The sequence below is a fragment of the Artibeus jamaicensis genome, unplaced genomic scaffold (genome assembly GCF_021234435.1).
Source record: "Artibeus jamaicensis isolate MK-2021 breed Jamaican fruit bat unplaced genomic scaffold, CSHL_Jam_final contig_335, whole genome shotgun sequence".
Classification (NCBI taxonomy): Eukaryota; Metazoa; Chordata; class Mammalia; order Chiroptera; family Phyllostomidae; genus Artibeus; species Artibeus jamaicensis.
Window position 1 is genome coordinate 4423285 of NW_026521800.1, and position 23170 is coordinate 4446454.

Genomic DNA, 23170 nt, shown 5'->3' on the forward strand with positions numbered 1-23170 from the left:
GGCGAGAGACGACCTTTGGAATGCCAGCCACAGGAGACAAAGCCTGTCTCTGGTAGCAAACGCTGCCTCAGTTCCTCTCCCTGCCCCCAAAGCTTGGTCAGAAATCAATGACAGGTAAGACCCCTCACAGCAGGGGGCAAACTAAGCCAGATTCGATCACTTGGGAGGCCTTCATGGAAGGACTAGGAGGGCTGTAATAAGGAGCAATGGACTCTTATTCCCTGCCCCCCTCTGGCTTTGACATAGCCTGAGTCCCCATGTTCTCTGGGAGAAGCACTTCCTGGCTCTAATCCTCTTAAGCCTGAATACCTGATGGGGAGAGGTATAGCTCTCTGCCTTGTTAGAGGTGTTCTGGGAAAAAATCTGGCATCACAAAGACTTGCTAATTAACCTGTGAAATCTGCTCTGCTAAGAGTGCTTTAATTCATATGATAAAGTTCCAAGAGGAAATGAATATGTCTCCCAAAGTTTCTGCCATTCTCTTCCTGACAGACACTGACTCAGTTCTCTTTGTAATGTTATCTACTGTTTGATCCTTGTCGCCCTGTATTCCTGTGTATTACAACCCAATAAAAGGCTATGGAAGAAGGCACTCAAGCCCTTTTTCTCCTCGGAGAAACTGGTTGCTGCTGGCCTTTGTCTCCCCTGAGAAACTGGCCATAGCCCACTCCTCCTCTCCAAACAGATCTCGTCTTGTCTCGGCCATATTTACTCACGCATGTCCATGTCACTGGGGGGACACTCGTGGACAGGTCACCCCCACAGACCTGTATGCAGAAAACTACACAGCACTGAAGAAAGAAATTGGGGAAGACACAAACAAATGGAAACATATACCGTGTTCATGGATTGGAAGAATTAACATCATCAAAATGTCCATACTACCCAAAGCAATTTATAGATTCAGTGCAATACCTATTATAGTACCAATAGCATATTTCACAGACATAGAACGAACACTTCAAAAATTTATATGGAACCATAAACGACCCCAAATAGCAGCTGCAATTTTGAGAAAGAAAAGTCAGAGGGATCACAGTACCTTATATCAAACTGTATTACAAGGCCACTGTAATCCAAACAGCCTGGTACTGGCATAAAAACAGGCATATAGACCAATGGAACAAAACAGAGAGCCCAGAAAAAAACCCATGTCTCTACGGCCAATTAATATTTATTTGGGGGCAGCAACATAAAATGGAGTAAAAATAGCCTCTTCAACAAATGGTGTTGGGAGAACTGGACAGCTATGTTGAAAAAAATGAAATTTGAGCACCATATACCAAAATAAATTCATGTGGATAAAAGATTTAAATATAAGCCGTGACACCCTTAAAGTCCTAGAGGAGAACATAGGCAGGAAAATCTCAGATATTTCACGCAGCAATATTTTTACTGATATGTCCCTTAGAGCAAAGGACATAAAGGAAAGAATAAGAGATCTCATCAAAATAAAAAGCTTCTGCATGGCTAAAGAAAACAATATTAAAATAAAAAGAGAACCAACTGTATGGGAAAACATATTTGCCAATGGTACCTCAGACAAGGGTTTAATTTCCAAAAGGTACAAAGAACTTACATGATTCCACTCTAAGAAGACAAGCAACTCAATTAAAAAATGGGCAAAGCACTTAATAGACATTTCTCCAAGGAGGACATACAGAAGATCCCGAGATACATGAAAAGATGCTCAATATCGCCAACTATCAATCAGAGAGATGCAAATTAACACCACAGTGAGATACCACTTTACACCAGTCAGAATGACCATCATAAACAAAGCAACAAACAACAAGTGTTGGAAAGGTTGTGGGGAAAAGGGAACCCTAGTTCGCTGTTGATGGGATTGCGCACTGGTACAACCACTATGGAAAACAGTATGGAATTTTTCTAAGAAAACTAAAACTGGAACTGCCTTTTGACCCAGTAATTCCACTGCTGGGATTATATCCTAAGAACCCTGAAACACCAATCCAAAAGAACCTATGCACCCCAATGTTCATAGCAGCACAGTTTATAATAGCCAAGTGTTGGAAGCAACCTAGGTGCCCATCAGTAAATCAATGGATCCAAAAACTATGGTACATTTACACAATGGAATTCAATGCAGCAGAAAGAAAGAAGGAGCTCCTACCCTTTGCAACAGCATAGATGGAACTGGAAAGCATTATGTTGAGTGAAATAAGCCAGGTGTTGAAAGACAAATACCATATGATCTCACCTTTAACAGGAACCTAAACAACAAAATAAACAAGCAAGCAAAATATAACCAAAGACACTGAAATAGAGAATAGGCTGACAGTGACCAGAGGGGAGAGAGGAGGGAATTTCAGGGGGAAAGGGGAAGGGTTTACAGGAACAAGTATAAAGGACGAATGGACAAAAACTAAGGGGGGGTAGAAATGGGAGGGAGGTGGGGAACACGGGGGTGGGGGGCTGGGAGTAAAACACAGAAAACTGTACTTGAACAACAATTAAAATAAATAAAGAAAGAAAGCCCAGAAATAAACCCGCACATTTATAGTTGGTTCATATTCGACAGAGGAAGCAAGACATACAATGGGCTAAAGATAGTTTATTCAATAAATGGTGTTGGGAATATTGGACAGGTATATGCAACAGTGAAATTAGATCACCTTTTTTTGAATAGATGATTCATGTAATATGTATTTGAAGAAATTAACATTGAAAAATATAACACCAGCATTTTTGAGGTGATTATATTTCAAAGTGTGTTAAGGCTTAGGAAATGAACTAGTAACTATGGTGGGTATTGCACTTAATATGTTTTTTTCTTGTGTAGGTGAGGTATGTTAATATATAAATCATATTCTGTTTCCCATCTCTTGGACTGATGTTCCTGAGTCAGAGTTAGTAGTGTAGGCTTAAATCCTTTTTTTATTGTTGTTCAAGTACAGTTGTCTCCATTTTCACGCCCCCACTCCCTCCCACCCCAGCCACCCCCACTTACCACCCTTGATCCTAACCACCTTTGGTTTTGTCCATGTGTCCTTTATGTATTTCCTGACAACTCTTCCCTCTTTCCCCTGCATTGTCCCCTTCCACCTCCCCTCTGGTTACTGTCTGTTCTTAATTTCAATGTCTCTGGTTATATTTGGCTTGCTTGTTTGTTTTGTTGATTAGATTCCAATTATAGGTGAGATCATATGGTTTTGTCTTTCACCACCTGGATTATTTCACTCAGCATAATGCTCTCCTGATCTATCCATGTTGTCACAAAGGGAAGTAGCTATTTTTTGTTTTTGTTATGTAATATTACATTGTGTGAATGTACCACAGTTTTTTGATACATTCATTTACTGATGGACACCTAGGTGGCTTCCAGCACTTGGCTGTTGTATATGGTGCTGCTATGAACATTGTGGTGCATAGGTTCTTTTGAATTGGTGTTTCAGGGCTCTTAGGGTATAATCCCAGCAGTAGAATTGCTGGGTCAAAAGGCAGTTCCATTTTTAGTTTTCATAGAAAATTCCATACTGTTTTCCATAGTGGCTGCACCAGTCTGTATTTCTCACCAACAGTGCACTAGGGTTCCTTTTTTTCCACATCCTCTCTGTACTTATTGTTTGTTGCTTTGTTTACTATGGCCATTCTCATTGTGTGAGAATGGTGTGAAGTGGTATCTCACTGTGGTTTTAATTTCAATCTCTCTGATGAATAATGATGCTGAGAATCTTTTCATATGTCTCTGAGCCCTTCGAATGTCCTCCTTGGAGAAGTGTCTGTTCAGGTTTTCTGCCCATTTTTTAATTGAGTTGTTACATCACACAGAAGAATAAATCTAAAATGGATTAAGGACTTAATGTTAGACCTGAAACAATAGAAATCCTAAGAAGAAAACATAGGCGGTAGAATCTCAGATAATGCTTGTATCAATATTTTTTCTGATATATCTCCTCAGGCAAGGGACACAAAAGAAAAATAAACAAATGGTACTACATTGAACTAAAAGTCTTTTACATGGAAAAGGAAATTATCAGCAAAATGAAAAGACAACCCACTGAAATGAAGAACATATTTGCTGATACATCTGATAAGGGATTAATATCCAAAATTTATAAAGAACTCACAAAACTGAACACCCAAAAAACCCCAAATAAATCAATTAAAAATGGGCAAAAGACCTGAACAGATACTTCTCCAAACAGGACATACAGATGGCCAAAAGACATATGAAAAGATACTCCATGTCACTAGCTATCAAAGAAATGCAAATTAAAACCACAATGAGATATCACTCCACATCTGTCAGAATGGCTATCATTAATAAATTAAAAAATAACAAGTATTGGTGAGGATGTAGAGACAGGGGAACCTATTGCACTGTTTGTAGGAATGTAGATTGATGCAGCCACTGTGGAAAGCAATATAGAATTACATCAAAAAATTAAAAATGGGAAGCCCTGGCTGGTGTAGCTCAGTGGATTGAGTGCAGGCCTGCAAACCAGAGGATCGCAGTTCAATTCCCAGTCAGGGGATATGCTTAGGTTGCAGGCAAGTTCCCAGCGGGGGCCACACAATACATTGTGTGACCCCAGCAGAGGCAACCATACATTGATATTTCTCATATCCCTCTCTCCTTCCTTTCCCCTCTAAAGATAAATAAATAAGATCTTTTAAAAAATTAAAAATGGAACTGCCATATGACTCAGTGATTCTACTGCTGGGAATTTATCCAAAGGGACCCGAAACACTAGTTAAAAAGAATATAAAGTATTTCATTTCTGAAACTCATCTGCTGACAATTCAGCCTCTCTAGAACATTAATCTTGGAAGATAAATACTCTTCTACTCACACAGTGAAATTTGTGGGGGCAAAAAGCAAATGATTCCTTGGTCATATAGAACAAGTAGGGCAGATGGGAAAGGTGATGATGTATGGTTAAACTTCACAGACCGATGTTGATGCTTATGAGCTATTTGACATTGGGCAAGTTGTTAAAAAACTTCTTTGACTTTCAATTTTCTCATGTATGACATGAAGATTTATACCAATAGCCCATAGGAGTGATGTGAGTATTAAATAAAGGAACAATATAAAATGAATAAATTATATTAATTTGTATATAATCCAGGGCTGAAAATAATGTGGGCTTTCCCTTTAGTTTTCCTTCCCTCCTTTTAAATATTTTTTTTTAAATTCCCTTGCTTCTGATCTTTCCCTCCACCCTCTTACCATGGAAGAAATAGAAATTAAAAGAGCTCAAAATCCCATGGTCTTTGGGGTTGCTTGTCAAAGTCTCGAGGTCTTGAAGGTGGGTGGTTCTTCCTAAAGGCTCTCATCTGAATTCAGTATAGCGTGGACCTCTTAGAAACCCTCCAGAGTGCTGACAGGCATTTTTAAAATCATGTCCTCAATCAGTTGCTCTTATCTCCCCATGCTCTCTAATGTACTCTCTGGAATTAGAGCTTCCCTAGAGCTACCTATTGGCAATGATAGAGCTTACTGTCTTTTCAATGTGTAGCTCTACCAGGAAGGAACTATATGATTTTGTATAGGAGCACAGAGGTGAACTTTGACATGGCTTTTTGCTGCTTATACTGCAGAGCCATTGGGTTAACACTGATCATTTTTTTCTGAGCTGTCTTTTAAGATTTCATTAAATCTAAAATTTATGATGAGATCACCATTGGCTCCTGTTAGTTTAATCAAGATTGACATTTTTATTATTTCAAAAAAGATTTACCTGGGGTAAATCAAAGTGTCTCAGAAATACCGGGGGCCCTAATTGGTGTGGCTCAGTTGGTTGGGCACCACCATGCAGAGTGAAGTTTCACTGGTTCAATCCCTGGTCTGGGCATATGCCTGTGTTGCAGGTTCAGTCCCCATAGAAGAAGCAACCAGTGGGTATTTCTCCCTTGCACTGATGTTTTGCTCCCTTTCTTTCTCCCTTGCTTTCTCTCTCTCTAAAAATAAGTGAATAAAATCTTCAAAAAATGGAAGTACCTGATAAGTGAAACCGTATTTAAATCTAGCCATTAAACCTGATTGAACGCCCCCTATTATTTCCAAATTGTTACCGAACAACAAGAGGTCCGAGGGAGGGGGCAATACAATATTTGGCCCACCTAGGGATGCCCAAAACTGCTATACAACAGGGGCCCCTCCCAAAAACAAAATACTAAAATCTACTGGGCCCTTCTGTCCGCCACCAATTGGAAAGACATCTCTTAATGCCAGAGATTTGTGAAAAGGAAACAAAATGTTTATTTAATGCTATTTAGGCTTAATGCCTCCACTAAAATATCAAAGTCCTTTAGGTTGTACACCTACACCCACACAGCGCTCCCTTCTCCCACTGTCCCAACTCCGGGTACCGTAAATCAGGAAAAGAGCACACGTCTGTGTTGCAGGCTGCTGGCACCGTCAGCTGTGTCACTGTGCAGGATCTCGAGTTAATCCAAAGTACTGTGGTACCCTCTCATGGTCCACTGGCAAGAGTCCTTTGTACCCAGTTCCAGTCAAAGTCTCTGTTGCTTTTCAGGCCCCGCGGCCAAACGGGGCACCCCAAAGCCGTGTGGGCCTCTTCTACCAAAGCTGCAGGAGTCCGCAATCCACCAAAAGCATGTGGCTGTCTTCTTCACCTGGCTGCAGGGATCTCCATTCTGGCAAAGCTGCATGGTTTTTCCCTTTCACCTGGGAAAGAGGGGGTCCGCACCCTGCCAAAACCACGTGGCTCCCTCTTTCACCTCACCAAGAGGGGGTCCTCACTCTGCTGAAACCGCGTGGCTCTCTCTCCATCTGGCCAAGCAGGGACCCTTCATGTCCTGGAGCCAGTCTTTTCCAAGCTCTCACCTAGGCGCTCTCACTCCGGAGCGCAGCCCCTAGTTACATTCTGAGTCCCAGTCCTTCTCACTCCGGAGAGCAGCCCCTCGTTGCCATTCTGAGTCCAAGCCCTTCTCCCTCCACCCAAACTTGGCCACTGCTATTTAACATATCTATGAAACCAGTTAAAGGTTATAGATATGTTAAATAATCATTCCAGAGGTTAGCTGCAAAACTGTTGCTATGCAAAACAGCTCTCAATGACCTGGCTCCATTCGTTTCTTCCCCCTGGGGGAGGCAGTGAGGACATCTTATATGTCTCTCCAATATTCCTATACACTTTGAATTCTGGACACTTTTCTAAATCTTTTTTTTTGGGGGGGGCTCCCCCTGGCTGCACCCTGTATCAATTCTAGCTCCAGAGCTCAATCCTTCCCCTTCCGGCCTAACCCAAATGCTGGGTTATCTGTCAGGCTTATCTCAAAAATTTACTTCTCCTTCTTCCTAACCCTTTCTTTCCCCTCTTCCATAGATATCAATTCCAAAGACACTTCCAAAAGCCATCCAAAACACTGGACTTTGTCTCCATATTGCTCTCTGAAGAACTCAAACACTGACGACTATTTTTCTATTGAGATCTGTATTTTTCTTATTGATTTGTTATAATTTTCTCTGTATTAGGCTTATAAACATATGTCCTATTTATTATAAAAATTTCCTACCTTTTTGGCTATTTAATTATGTTTTAGTGTGATATATATATTATATTCAGTGATTGAATTATCAAGTTTATGATTGTTATTACTTTCATGCTTAAAAAATCCATATTATAATTTATTCTCAACTCTTTAAATGATTTGGAGTACATGTGGGTCAAAGATAAGAATGAAAAAAATTGGCCCTAGCTGGCATAGCTCAGTGGATTGAACGTGGCTGTGAACCAAAGGGTCATCTGTTTGATTCCCAGTCAGGGCACATGCCTGGGTTGCAGGCCAGGTCCCCAGTGGGGACCATGTGAGAGGCTACCACACACTGATGTTTCTCTCCCTCTTTCTCTCTCCATTACCTGTTGTAGAGCCCTCTGCCTGATTTTAGGAATTGTATCTCTACCCCTTGTAGCTAAGGGTGAGAGATGACCTTTGGAATGTCAGCCACAGGAGACAAAGCTTGTCTCGGGTAGCAAACTCTGCCTCAGTTCCTCTCCCTGCCCCCAAAGCTTGGTCAGAAGTCAATGACGGGTAAGACCCCTCACAGCAGGGGGCAACCTAAGCCAGACTCGATCACCTGGGAGGCCTTCATGGAAGGACTCAGGGGGCTGCAACAAAGAGCAATGGACGTCCCCCCCCACCCCCAGCTTTGAGAAAGCCCAAGTCCCCATGTTCTCTGGGAGAAGTGCTTCCTGGATCTAATCAACTTAAACCTGAATACCTGATGGGGAGAGGTGCAGCTCCTTGCCTTGCTAGAGGTGTCCTGGGGAAAAATTTGGCATCACAAAGACTTGCTGATTAACCTGTGAAATCTGCTCTGCTAAGAGTGCTTTCATGGAAATGAGTATATCTCCCAAAGTTTCTGCAACTCTCTTCCTGACAGACACTGACTCAGACCTCGTTGTAATGTTATCTACTGTTTGATCCTTGCCACCCTGTATTCCTGTGTATTACAACCCAATAAAAGGCTATGGAGAAAGTCACTTGGGGCCTTTTTCTCCTCGGAGAAACTGGTTGCTGCTGGCCTTTGTCTCCACTGAGAAATTGGCCACAGCCCACTCCTCCTTCCCCAAACAGATCTCATCTTGTCTTGGCCATTTTTATTCATTCGCATGTGTCCCTGGCATGGGGGGGGGGAACCCGCGGAGAAGTCGCCCCCACAATTACCCTCTCTCTAAATTTAAATAAATAAAATCTTAAAAAAAGAAAAAAATGGTCCAAATTAATTTAATGCATAAGTGCTATTATTATTAAGTGAAATTTACTCTACTATTACAATGTTTTGAGTTACATTTAAAAAAATTACACTCATCAATTAAAAATTATTATATATTTTCAGATCCATTTCATGACTATAGTTATCAACTTTGGGCAGTAGCATATAACCTTGATTATTACAGCTTTACAGTATGTTTGTTAAATTTTTAGTATATTATTTTAGGGTACTCTTCTTTCTCAAAACATTTTTGTCTACTTTTCACCTACTGTTTTCCCAAATGAATGTTAGAGTCATTTTGTCAAGCTCCTGTCCTATCCACCCTTAACACCTCAAAAATTCCTGTTGGCAGTTTAAATACAATTGTAGTAAGAATGAAAATAAACTTGGGTTATGGTAGGCAAAGTCTGTAAGTTTATTAAAAGTCACTGAGTTGTACAGTTAAAATGGGTGAATTTTATGGTACTTAAATTATACCTTAGTGAAATTTTTTAAATAAGCTTTTTATCCAGAAATGTGTTATATCTTTATTCAAGCCTTCTTTATATTTTTAATAATATTTCAATAATGTTTGTTAGTTGTCTTCACCTCCAGTAGGTTTTATCAATTTTTTGAAGAAATTTTTGGTGGCAGTCTCAAGTGAGTTACTGTGATTGACAGGACAGTATGACATTCTTCTGATAATCTCCTAAGGGCGTGAAATGGCAGTAGAGCCACTAGAATAGTGTTTTTTGTTGGTGTTGTTGTTTGTTTTTTTTCTGCAGGAGTCCCAAACACCAGTGTCTCTGAGACTGGGCAGGGCCTGAGGATAAAGCAGTTTGGGGGAGATGACATTTGAGAGGTGATGGAGACTGGGTACCTCCATAAAGACATGCCACATCAGACTTTTTGAAGAACCCAGTACTAGCCAATAAAAACACCTCTATCATCTAAATTCAGCCCACTATTTTTCAACTGTTTTATGGTCCCCTGAAATTCATATTGAGCTGCCTGCCCTAAGAATTCATCAATAATATAGCCATGCAGGTAACAAAAGTTCCTCACAGTACGTGGTAACTGATGGAATGCAGTGTTAGAGGAGATGGTGGGGAAATGCCAGCTCACTCCAGTTCACTCGTTGTAGTTATCTATTTGAATTGACGTGCACGTTTCTTTTTTGTGCCCATACAATTGCCCAGTGGCTCAGTGAAGACAGAACATTCATTCGTTTAAGTGGGTTTTTATTAGCTTGGCTTTTCATAAAAGGGGCTTGTATTATAAAATGACACATGCCCTCACTAAATAAAAACACTCAGATGGGTATTGCTAAAATGCTTATTTTCCTATGAAAATTAATATGGTTATTTAATACATTATTATCATTATCATTATCTTTATAGTAGTTATTCCAATTAATCTAATTACTTGAATTCTATGTTTGTCTTAGAAAAACATATCAATAGAGAATACATTATTAAATCTTTTCCAGACTAATAATAGTGTTAAGCTGCTATTTTATTCTATTATGAAAGATATTTTATAAAATTGGCTTATATCAATGACACCATTAACCAAATATTTTCTCCAGCATATTGCAAAATTTAATTTAAGATTTTATACTTTGTTATGATTCACCTTCTACCAAAATTTCTCCTTCCCTAATAGTACCATAATAAATACCTTAGTGTTTCTTTTTTATGATCACAACTCTAACAGATTATCAATTAATGATGGTTTGAGGCAAATTTCACAACCATATCAAGAAGTTACAGGGAAATTTAAAAGTTTGACCAAAATTATATACAAGTTGCTCAGAAAGGAAAGCATTGGCAATGAGCCTTGTGCTGTCTTAATAAAAAGAGTATAAGTCATTGTCCTAATAAAACCCTATGTGTTTCGGACTTCCGCCAAGATGAAGGCATAGGTGGAGACACTGTGCTTTCTCACACAACCAAGTTTAGAGACAACAAAATATTAGCAACCGAAAACAGCCAGAACACAGAAAATTGAACTTTTCGGAAGTCTGATAACAACAAATTCTTCAGCCTGACCGGTAATATGGGCCAAGCCAGCAGCTGGTGGAGCGGGGTTGCACAGGAAAACTCGGTTGGATGGACTCAGGCATGAGGATCCCAGGCGTGGAGTTGCAACGGGCAGACACAGTGAGCGACTCAGTGAGCGACCCAGTGAGCGACCAGCGTACCCAGCAAGGGTGCAGGGCCGCAGGTTGACTGTGGTCCCGCATTTGTGTGCAGATAGACCAGCAAGGGAGTGGCTGGTGAGATAGGACCGAGCAGGCCCCATGTCAGGAGGCAGCAGAGTGGGCCACCATTTCCCCGCTCTGACCCCGCCCCCACATACAGAGTCACAACCCAGCGACCTGGGCAACCTCGCCCTGGTAAACACTTAAGGCTCCACTCCTCATAATTAACAGGTGGGAACCAACCAAAAATGTCTCAAGAAGATCTCAAAGCCCCAGAGCCCATAAATCTAAGCGATGAAGAAATAGCCAAACTTTCAGATGCACAGTTCAAAACACTGGTGATCAAGATGCTCACAGAACTGGTTGATTTTAGTCACAAATTAGAGGAACATATGAAGGCTAAACTAATTGAAATGAAGGGAAATACACAGGAAACCAATAGTGATGAAGAGGAAACTGGGACTCAAATCAAGGGAGTGAACCAGAAGGAAGAAAATAATGGCCAAACAGGAAAATATGAAGAAACAAGAATTCAAAAAAATGAGAAGAGACTTAGGAACCTCCAGGACATCTTTAAACGCTCCAACATCCAAATTATAGGGGTACCAGAAGGGGAAGAGGAACAGCCACCAGTGGAAACCTTATTTGAACAAATAATAAAGGAGAACTTCCCCAATCTGGCAAAGGCAATAGACTTCCAGGAAATCCAGGAAGCTCAGAGAGTCCCAAAGAAGTTGGACCCAAGAAGGAACACACCAAGGCACATCAGAATTACAAATAGCCAAGATTAAAATGAAGGAGAGAATCCTAGAAGCAGCAAGAGATAAGGGGACAGTCACCTACAAAGGAGTTCCCATCAGACTGTCAGAGGATTTCTCAAAAGAGACCCTACAGGCAAGAAGGGGCTGGAAAGAGGTATTCCAAGTCATGAAATCCAAAGACCTATAACCAAGATTGCTCTATCCAGCAAACCTTTCATTTAGAATGAAAGGACAGATAAAGTGCTCTCAGATAAGATCAAATCCAAGGAGTTCATCATCACCAAGCCCGTATTATATGAAATGTTAAAGGGACTTACCTAAGAAAAAGGAGATAAAAAAGATGAATGGTGAAAGGACAGCAAACTCACAGTTATTAACAACCACACCTAAAACAAAAGTTAACTAAAAGGACAGCTAGATCAGGAGCGAAAATATAGAGATGAAGATCTCATGGAGGGTTAGCAATAGGGGAGTGGGAGGAGGAGAAGGGGGGAGAAGGTACAGAGAATAAGTAGCATAGATGGTAGGTAGAAAATAGATAGGGGGGAGGGCAAGAATAGTATGGGAAATATAGAATCTAAAGAACTTGAGACACGTGGTCATAAACTAAAGGGGGGATGGTGGGGGAGGGGGGTGCAGGGTGGAGGGGAATGAAGGGGGGGAATAGAACAAATGTAATGGCATAATCAATAAAATAAAAAAAGAAAAACAAACAAACAAAACCCTATGTGTTTCAACTTAGAGAAGCACACATTATCATCAGCAGTAGCCATCGCCACCACCCAACCACCCTTCATTGATTGCCATTTAAAAACTCAAAACAGGAACTCTCCAACTGAATGACATCTTGAGGTTTCCCCCTTTTAGTCCCCATTATCTACGGAGACACAGAGGTAGTCCAGCCCTAATGGTTAGTGTTCTTTTCTGGTGACATCTTGATGGCATATATATATTTTTTTCTGTAAAGAGATTTTCTTCCAAAATATGTTTAGGCTATAAATCAGCTGTTAGCTCTCAGTAGCACAGCTGTTTCTTCCTCTTCCTCTGAGTTAAACATTACTCCCTAAGTCCAAAATGAAGAATTCTTAATCACAAAGGACTTGGCATATTTTAGAATGTAACAAGATGGCATCATAATGAATTTTTAAAAGACATAACAAATACTGTGTCAGGTCAGTTTAAACAAATGAAAACTTCTAAGCTAGTAAAATTGTTGCTTTATTGTTGTTTCTTTATTAAATGTGGTTTTTGTTTTGTTTATTATTTACTAAATGTGAACTCTGAGAATTTCTCATTTATTTTAATTTACTGTCACATTTGATAAAGTGAACTTTGCCCTGAAGAAGTTGCTTGCTAGAGCACAGGCGAGAAGTTTGCTGTCACAGCTGATGGGAATTTTCATTAGGATCGGGAACAGAGGATGTCTAGGGCTGGGTATAGACTTTCCCTCTACCTGTAACATTCTGAAAAAATACTGCAGTTCTAAGATACTATTGTCATCACTATTTTTATGGTGGGAAGGGTGAGAAAAATCAGGAAAGCAACAATTAAAACATAATTCTTCATTGCTGATGATGTCCTTCTGGACTAAATGTAATGCAAAATAGTGGACTTCAGAGCTTATAATAGTGTACTTCAGAGCTTATAATAGCTCTGAAGTGCAAAAAGATTTTAGGTCACAACAAGGCATAACAAATAAATCTATAAAGCATGCATCAAAAAATAACATGGATGTGTTCATAAGCATCCTTAATTTTCATAAATTTTTGACATTAACTTTGTTTTTGATATGTTGAAAGAGACAGTTTTATAAATAATTATTTCTATTATTTATTTTTATTCACTAAAGTAACTACTTGATCCATGTTGTATTATTTAATTCTCGTTGTTTGGAAAATATTTATAGATCTATATAAATTCCAATTAATCTAATTACTTGAATTGTATGCTTTTGATTATCTTAATTGTATTTTGATATATATTTATCAAATACATAATATATTATAAACACACATATAAACATATATATGTTTATAATATATATTTTAATATATATTTTTGAAAATATACATATTAAAATTCAACATTCATTTTAGAATAATAGAAATTCAGAATAGTGTTATCTATAAGAGAAATCAAATTTGTAGTTTAAAAATTTCCTGCAAGAAAAGCTCCAGGATGAGGTAGCTTCACTTAGGAATTTTACAATTTTTAAAGGAAGAAATAATACAAAGTCTCCACCAATAGTTCAGAAAAGAGGGAAGGTGGAACACTTAGCAATGCATAATATGAGAGCAGCATTACCCAGATTCCAAAGCCAGAAAATATATTAGAAGAAAAATATAGACCGATACTGCTGATAAACATTGATACAAAATAATTAACAAAATTTTATGATAAAATTCATTAACATGTTTAAAAAAGATAATAAAACATGACCCAGTAGGTTAATTCTGGGAATACAAGGTTGGTTTAATGTTTGAAAATCAGAAAATCAATCAGTATAATTCATCATATTAATGGACCAAACAAAACAAAAACTTATGATCATTTTGATAAATACTGAAAAACCACTGACAAAGTTAAATATTCATTACTGATAACAATTCTCAGCAAACTGAATAAAAGGAAAATTTCTCACTCTGATAAAGTAATATATGAAAAATCTGCACATACATCATCCTTAGTGATAAAGTCTGAATGCTTTACCCTGAAATCAGATCAAGAGTATTCTCTTTCCCCTCTTCTATTCAAGGCAGTACTGGAGGTTCTAGCCACAGCTATGAAATCTGAAAGACATCAAAATCAGAACAGAAGAGTGATGCTGTCGGATTCCCAGGTGGTGGGATCGTCTATATCTACAAAAAAAAAAAAATTCCCAGAAATGAGAAGTGAGTTTAGCAGGGTGTAGGATAGAAATTTGACAACAGAAATGCAGTATTATTTTTACATACTAGCAATGATTGATTAGAAATTGAAATTAAAGTAATACCATTTAAAAACATCAAAAATGAAATATTTAGAGTTAAATTTAACAAAAGTTGTGTAAGACTTATACATGGACAATTATCAAGCATTATTCATATAAACTTTAAAAATACAAATTACATGAGAAAACTAGTAACCATGATTTGGTTGAAAAAATAATAGTCTTAAGATGCCACTTAAACTGATTGACAGATTCAATAACATCCCAATTAAAATCCCAACAGTCATTTCGATAGTACTGAATAAGCTGATTTTTAAATTTATGTGGAAATGAACACAATCTAGAACCGCTAAAAATAACTATGAAAAGATAGAACAAAGTTGGAGGACTTATAATATCTGTCCGCAAATATTGTATTACTCATTACATTATCAAACAGCGTGGCATTGATGTAAAAGCAGAGAAATAGATTGGGGAAACAGAATAAATAAGCCAGATACAAGCTCAAACATATACAATCAAATGATTTTTATTTTTTTTTAGGATTTGATGTTTCTGGAGTCTTTTTGCCATCTCTAAATTGCAACAAATAAAAACATAAACAACATAGTAACAACTTAAATTTTTGAATAAAAATTGCAACAGATATTCTAAATCAAAAGATTGCTTAACTGATTTTAATGACATGACAGATAATGCACACACTTGATAAAACAGTTATGTAAAATATATAGGTGAACACTGTCTTCTTTTAAAAATATAAACAAGACATGTGAAAATAGGCATTTCTTTTAAATAAATGAAATTTTAAAATAGAAAATTTGTTATCATTTGAAGTGGGGAAATTATTATTTAAACAATATTTAAGTTTATTAAGCAATGAAAGCTATAAAAGTGTTTAGCTTTCATCATCTTCAAGGTTTATGTAACTTCCAAATTTTGCATATTAACTGAACTTTCAGATCTACTAACATCCGCTGGAATCCAGGTTCTAAGGTGTCAATTTCTCGTTGAAATTTTTTCTTTTCTTCTCCTAATATTTCTTGTGTTTCTTTTTGAGAACGGCTAATGAAAACTTCACAATTTGATAAGGTATCATCACAGTTGTCATCTGCAAGCCTGATGTCCTTGAAAGAATCTTCTAAATTTTGCACTTGTTTCTTTTTTATGTCTATTTCTTCCTTCAGCACTGTGATTCTACTTGTATTCTGTGCAAATTTGTTTATCTTTTGTTGATCTTCAAATGTAACATTGACATCTTCTGCAGCCTCCTTCTTCATGGTGGCCACCATCTTAGTCCAGTGACTTTGAAGAAAGACAATTCAGTGGAGAAAGAACAGCATTTCCAAAAAATCATTCTGGAAAGCTTAAACACCCATATGCAAAATAAACCCAAAAAACCCAACAAAAGAAACTTGATCCATTCACTGCAACACATAACAATTAATTAAAAGTGTTACATGGACCTAAGTGTAAAATCTATAAATATAAAAAACACTGGAAGTAAACATAAAAGAAAATCTTTGTTATCTTGGGTAAGCAATCATTTCTTAAACACAGTGTTAATAGCACAACCTCCCCCCAAAACAAATAATATATTAATCTTTATTAAAATTAAGAAATGCATTTATTTGGAGGACACTATGAAGAAAATATATAAATAAGTCACTTTTTGGAAAAAGAATATTGTAAATCGCATATTTAAAAAAACATTTAAATCAGAATATGGAAGGAATATTCAAAATACAAGAATAACAAAAACAATCAACCTAATTAAAAATGGATAAAGATTGTACCTATAGTCTACCAAAAGTATATGGATGGCAACTAAGTATATGAAAAGACGCTCAACATCATTATCCATTAGGGGAAAGTAAACAATGAAAACCCACCACACAGCCATCGGGACGATTCCAATCAAAATGACTGACAAGAGGGTGGATGGACCTGCCAGGAAACGGAACTCTGGAGTGCTGCTACTGGGGGTTGAAATGGGAAGTGGTTGGCAGTTTAAAAAAATATTAAACATTCACTTGCTTTAAGTGCCAGACATTCCACCAAGAGAAATGAAAGTGTATGTTAACACCAAGACTTTTACACAGATATTCTTAGCAACTCTTCCTAATAGTTACAAACTGGAAATAACCCAAATATCCAACACTGGGTGAGTAAATAAACAATTTGTGGTATATCCTTATAATGGAAAAGTACTTGGCAATAAAAGAAACAACTATTGATTCATGAAACAAAGAGTGATGATATCAGAATCATTATGTTGGACAAGTAAGATAAATACTGTATGATCCTAGTAACATAATATTGTAGAAAAGTCAATCTGGTATAGTGACAGAAGATCAGTGGTTGCCTCTAATAGGGATTAAGGAATAGGAAGGGGCAGGCAGAAAGAATTGAAAAGGCCCCCCCCCAATTTTTGCAGGTGATGGCTATGTTTATTGCCTTGATTATATCGATGGTTTTCTGAGAGTACACAGGCATCAAAATGATCAAATTGTATACTTCAAATATGTGAAGTTCAGTGGTTAATTATATTAATGAAGCTACAGATAACTATATAAGAAACAAATATATGTTACTCTATTTAATGTATTTGAAAATCTTGAATTATAACCTTGCTCTGCCTGACTTGAGTTCTCTTGTATCATTTAGCATGGATGCTTGAAACATTTAAAACACCAGACAGAGCAATTAAAGTTAGTGGTAATCTCTAAAATTACCAATACAAGGGTAAAGATATAGGAAAATGTGTTTAGTTGTTTGGGAAGCTGTTCTTTTCAGTCTAAAAAGTTATTACTAGGCTCATTATTAAGCATTATTAAGCTTTAGATCAAAGGTGGCAAACACAAGCCCTGTGACCTGAATCCGGCCCTCCCCTTTGTTTTATCCAGCCCGGCACCTTGTTTCTATCCATTGGCAGCACAGAGCTCTTGCTTAGCTGTTAAGGAGCAGTTACATTTATACAGTCCTGAAATTACACTGGGCCCTTTGAAGGCAACTACGAGGTTGATGTGACCCCTGGTGATAACGAGTTTGACACCCCTGCTTTAGATGATAATTATTACCTATTAATAATTATAGAAACTAAGATAGCACTTAAATAAAATGTTAAGACGGACCCAATGTTTTACAAATACAATTACTATGGACATCATATTAAATTTGACCTTATTATCTAAAAAACTTTCTTTTTAAAAAAATTTTTAAAAAGATTTTTATTTATTTATTTATCTTTAGAAGGGAAGGGAAGGAGAGAGGAAGAGAAACATCAATGTATGGTTGCCTTTCATGCATCCCCTGCTGGGAACTGGCCTGCAGGGAACTGGTCTGCAACCCAGGAATATGCCCTGACTGGGAATTGAACCGCGATCCTCTGGTTCGCAGGCCTGTGCTCAATCCACTGAGCTACACCAGCCAGGGCTAGAAGACTTTTTTTTGAGGAATCTTTGCAGGACCAGAATTCTGTAATGGGTCTTTCTCTCCCTCCCCCACCTCTCTCTTTCTAGCTTCTCTTATATCTTATTGGCCAGGTGATTTTATTGCCAAATCTAGCTGTAAGGGAGGCTGAGTAGACGTCTGCCCATCTAAAAAGTGGAATTCTGCGTTAAGGCAGGAGAGGTTGAGCTCTGGGAGGCAACAACAGACGCTGCCGCTGGTTTTGATGAAAGAGGTTGCAGTTCCTACTGCATTAAAGCTCAGTCCACCAATTAGCCATGTAACCTTCAACTTAACCTACACAGATATTAGTTTTTTAGCTTGTAAAATGAGAGTCTTGGGCCAGGTGATGGAAATGACAGGACGGTCCTAGAGGGTAGAGTAGGTGGAACTGCCAGTTGATGGTTAAAACATACTGGATGAATTCACTGGCCTGTCTGCCGGGTAAGAATAATCTCTATTTCCACATACACTGAGGTAAGGTTGCTCTTTTCTAATATTTCCTTCACTAACTCTCCCATCCAGCCAGCCCTGAACGTGCAACATAGGTTAGTATAAGAATTATGTCCCATTATTGTCCTTTTTCCCTTCCCCCACAGGGATGGCACTTTTAAAGTATTAAATCAGTAGCAACAAAAATATCATCAGCTAAAATTTGAAAAATGCTATATTTTTTAGAAGTTACTGCTGATGTTTAAAGTAGGACCCTTGTTCCCAAATCTTTATTGTTCCTCAGAAAGAATAAAGTTTAGATGCACATAGCTTCTGAGGTATATACTATAGTGTGTATATTTCTGTAAGATGACATAATTTCTTTCAGCTAAGCAAAGGAACAATGTTAACAAATATAGAGAATCACATTTAGCACTTTAAAGTTAAGGGAGAGAATACATAATAACATATATGTTGTGTTTTATTATTATTATTATTTTTAATCCTTATCTGTGGCTATGTTTATTGATTTTAGGGAGAGGGAAAGGTAGAGAAAGAAAACACTGATGTGAGAGAAACATCCTTTTGCTGCCTCCGGTGTGTGCTGTGACCGGGGATTGAACCTACAACCAGGTGGTGTATGGGACAGCAATTCAACCAACATGGCTATATGTTGTGTGACTTAAAGAGCCTTTTTTAAAAGAAGAAAACATTCATAGTCCTGAGATTTATTTTATGTTTTGCATTAAACCACATAATATTCCATAAGATTGATGTGTTCTATGAAATCCCATATTCTGACCAGAAATCGCCCATGCCTAATCCAGCTTAAGCTGTTATCACTGCTTGCGTAGGCTCCGATGGTTACTGCCACCTGCAACCCCATGTCAGGAGTGTGTAGAAACCTACATGAAGGCACTTTATGGGCCAACTTTATCCTCTGTTATAAAGTAAATTGGACTCTAGGGACTTGCGCATTTATTAATTCAGTTTCCTTTACTTGCTCATAAAAAAATAAATATATCCTTTTTTTAAAACAATCTCCACACATAAAATTCAAAAGTAAGACAACATCCTTTTAGACCTTAGTATTTTATATTTATTTTAAGAAAGAAAAGAGTTTCAAAATGACAAGAACTTCCAAAATTTTACAAAATTCAATATAGATGTTAGCATAATTTGAGGTACTAGCATATATGCTATTTGATTTTCATTAAATAAATCCTTTTATAAAAATAATTATATCATTTAGGGTCAGTCTAGCCAGGAGGCAAAAACTCACATTAATCCAAACAAGTGAAGTTTATTATAAAGAATTGACTAGTAACTAGGGATTAACTACAACAGGTAAAGAGAATTCCAAGGAACACAGAAACATGCAATAAATCAGCAGGTGACTCTGGCTGAGGCCAAGTGCCCAAGGAAGGAGCACATTTGAGGGGAGTGAGCTGTATAGCAGCCCACTGGGCAGTGGTGAAGCTTGCTGACGTGCTACAGGCTAGTGAGTAGAAAGCCTCCTGCTGGGATGCTAGGAAAGCTCCCTGGGAATTGGCTCAGTCACAAGGGGAACCTCTGGATAGCTGCCTGCTACGGACCTGCTGGACTCTAGGACACTGACTGGGCCAGCAGCTGAACTTGCTTGGAGGTTGGTGGGAATGCAGACTGGTGCAGCCACTGAAGAAAACAGTATGGAATTTCCTCAAAAAATTAAAATGGATCTGCCTTTTGATCCAGTGATCCCGCTTCTAGGAATATAGATGAAGAAATGCAAACATTATTGCCTCGGCCCGACACGCCAAAAAAGAATCAGCCCCCCCAAAAGAGGAGAGGGTTGGGGCGCTGACCTCTATGCAAGCCGACTTGCCTCTCAGGAGACATGGCAGGGCTACCTTCGGGGGTAGCTTCTCCTTGCGATGCTTTGCTCTGCACCTAGCGGTATCCATTACAATTCATATGTAAAGTATAACGCCAAGAGTTATACTGTTCCCGTAGGAGGTGGGGGTGTAAAAGGGAGTTTATGCGCGAGGACATCCTCGGAGAAAAAGCTGCGAGTCAGTGCCAGGTTCATTCATTTCTAGCTGGTGATAATGTATCTGGATAGGCTTGCCAAGAAGGGAGTTAAGTTGGTCTCGGATGAGGTTTGTGGTGCGCCTGAGAACCCAGGGAGCAAAGGTCAGGAAGAGAATGATAGCTATTAAAGGCCCGAGGAGAGGGAGAAGAAAGGGGAGCAGTCCGTTGAAGGCTGTAAGGAAAGGGCTCTCAGTCAGAGCTTTTCGCCGTTTTTCCAGGTCTTCTTGAAGGGTCTTGATCTTGTCCCGTACGATGCCTGACTTGTTGGCATAAAAGCAGCATCGTTCCTGTAAAGCTAAACAGATATCTCCCTGCTCTGCTGTGAGTAAGTCTAGACCTTGTCTATTCTGCAGGACTACTTCTGCTAGGGAATCTAATTGGTCTTGAATGTCAGTAATAGTATTTGATAAGGCTTGGACATCATCGACAAGTTGTTTGGAAAGTTTTGTATAGGAGTGAATTGCGACTCCTAATCCTGTAGTTCCGGTAGCTACTGCTCCAGAGACTCCTAGACCAACAAGCAGGGGAATAACAGCTAAGGCTCTTTTGTGTCGTCCTGCGAAGTGGTCAAAAGCAGGGACGGGGACAGGTTCATCTCCTGGGATGATGTCTATGTCAGGTAATAAGGCAGCTAAGGCACATAGCCCTGTCCAATTGGCGGGCAAGGCGGTGAAAGCTAGATTATTACCACACACGAATGCTCGTCCTGGGCCAGGACAGAGGGATGTGCTGTAATTAAGCGTGTGGCTACAATTGGTAAAGCTGGCGAAACCAACAGAAATATCAAAAGAATTATTTTGTGAACTTTTATAGATACAAGGGGAGGAGTCAAAGAGCATAGGCTGAACTCTAAAGGGTATGCTGAGGGTGCAGTTTTGTTCGGTGGTATTCAGGGCTGATATGTTGGTGGAGACAGCTAGAGGCATGGGGGTGCCTTGCACGCCGTGGGCGGAATGGCGGACGCGCCATGCGCTGGAAGGCAAAATGGCGGCGGCGGGTGCGTGAGAGGTACTATAAGGAGGCGGTTTGAATGGCGGAAGGACTGCCGCCACGAGCGGTGGCCAGTCAGGATTATTGTAGCGAGCAGCCTCGTCCTCTAATTCTGCCTGTTCAGAGGGGTCTAACTGGTTGCCGGGGAGTGACTGCGGAGAATTTCTTGCCCCTCTTTGCAAAGGCGCTGTATGTCAGGGGAATTATTGTGGTTTTTAATAGTCATTTAGACAGTCGCCTACACGGCGCCAGACGCGGGAGTCAATGCTACCCTCCTGAGGAAACTATGGGCAGATTTTAAAAACGAAAGTGAAAAAGGAATTCAAATCTTTTTTACGAACTCTTATCTTGCGCACCTTGAGAGACTCTTTTAATTGAGCAACGAATGAATCATGTTGTGAGCATGCCTGTCCCATGGCTGCGTCTTACCTTTGAAATGCCGCTGTCGGGGAACGGGGTCCTCTGGGAATACCGGCGCGCGGCCGAGTAGTCGCGTGGGCCGGGCGAAAACGCTGCGATCGAAGGGGACAGCGGTCTGCACAGGCGATCAGCAGGGCCCCACGTTGGGCGCCAGTTGCCTCGGCCCGCGAGGCAGTCAACGGGGTCCGCCGATATACCTGTAACGGATGAAGGGGGATGGGACAGGAGGCGCGAAGAATGGCAGCAAGACAAAGGATTCTGATCAAGCTGCAAATTTATTTCAAAATGGAGGGAGTTATATAGAGGAGGGCAGTGGAGGAAGTGCAGTGGATAGGTGGCTTCAAGGCGTGCTCTAGCCTGCGATTGGTCGGGGGGTGCATGGGCGCGCGACGGTTGTTGGGACCTTTGGCCTCCGCACCTTCCAATCTAACGCGGTCACCCCCCATTTGAAAGAATATATGCACCCCTATGTTCATTGCAGCATTATTTACACATGCCAGGATCTGTAAACACTCCAATTACCCATCAGTAGATGAGTGAATAAAAAACTATAATATATTCACACAATGGAATACTACTCAGCCATAGAAAGAAGGAATTCCTGCCTTTTGTGACAGCATGGATGGACCTGGAGACTATTATGTTAAGTTAAATAAGCCAGTTAGAGAAAGACAAGCACCATATGATCTCACTTATATGTGAAATCTAATAAAATAAAGTGACCAACAAAATGAAGTGACTGACAAAGTAGAAACAGAGGCATGGATACATGGAGCAGACAGACAACTGTCGGAGTGGGGGGTGGGTGGGGTTCTTTTTTCTCCACATCCTTGGCAAGGCTTGTTTTTTAGTGGTTTATTGACAATATCCATTCTGACAGGTGTGAGGTGACGTCTCACTGTGGCTTTAATTTGCGTCTCTCTGATGTTTAGTGATGTTGAACACTTTTTCATATTAATACTTGTTTATATCAACTCTCACACCGTGGTACAATTGGCCATTTTGCTCAAGAACCTATTGATGACATTAGGTGAGAATTTACTGTATATCCCACACTCACAGAGCCCAACATTCAGGTTGAGCAAGTCAAACAGTAAACAAACACATGAATAATAATTCAGGTATTAGAAGTGCTGTTATGTTGGCAAAATATAAAGCAGGGTAAGAAGATAGAAAATAATGTTGGAGGCACTGAGACTTGAAAAAAGTAGTTTCAGCTTCCAAAA

At 39.2% G+C, this 23170-nt stretch overlaps 1 protein-coding gene across 1 annotated transcript; it reads right to left on the minus strand.

Moving 5' to 3' along the window:
* Nucleotides 1–15496: 15496 nt before the first annotated feature.
* LOC119046617 (prefoldin subunit 4-like) lies at nt 15497–15874 on the minus strand. The gene has a single exon (XM_037141747.2). The coding sequence runs from the start codon at nt 15872–15874 to the stop codon at nt 15497–15499; it is 378 nt and encodes a 125-aa protein (XP_036997642.2).
* Nucleotides 15875–23170: the final 7296 nt, after the last annotated feature.

Excerpts from the sequence above, each read along its gene's own strand:
- LOC119046617 (XM_037141747.2), bottom strand. The coding sequence starts at position 15,874 with ATGGTGGCCACCATGAAGAAGGAGGCTGCAGAAGATGTCAATGTTACA.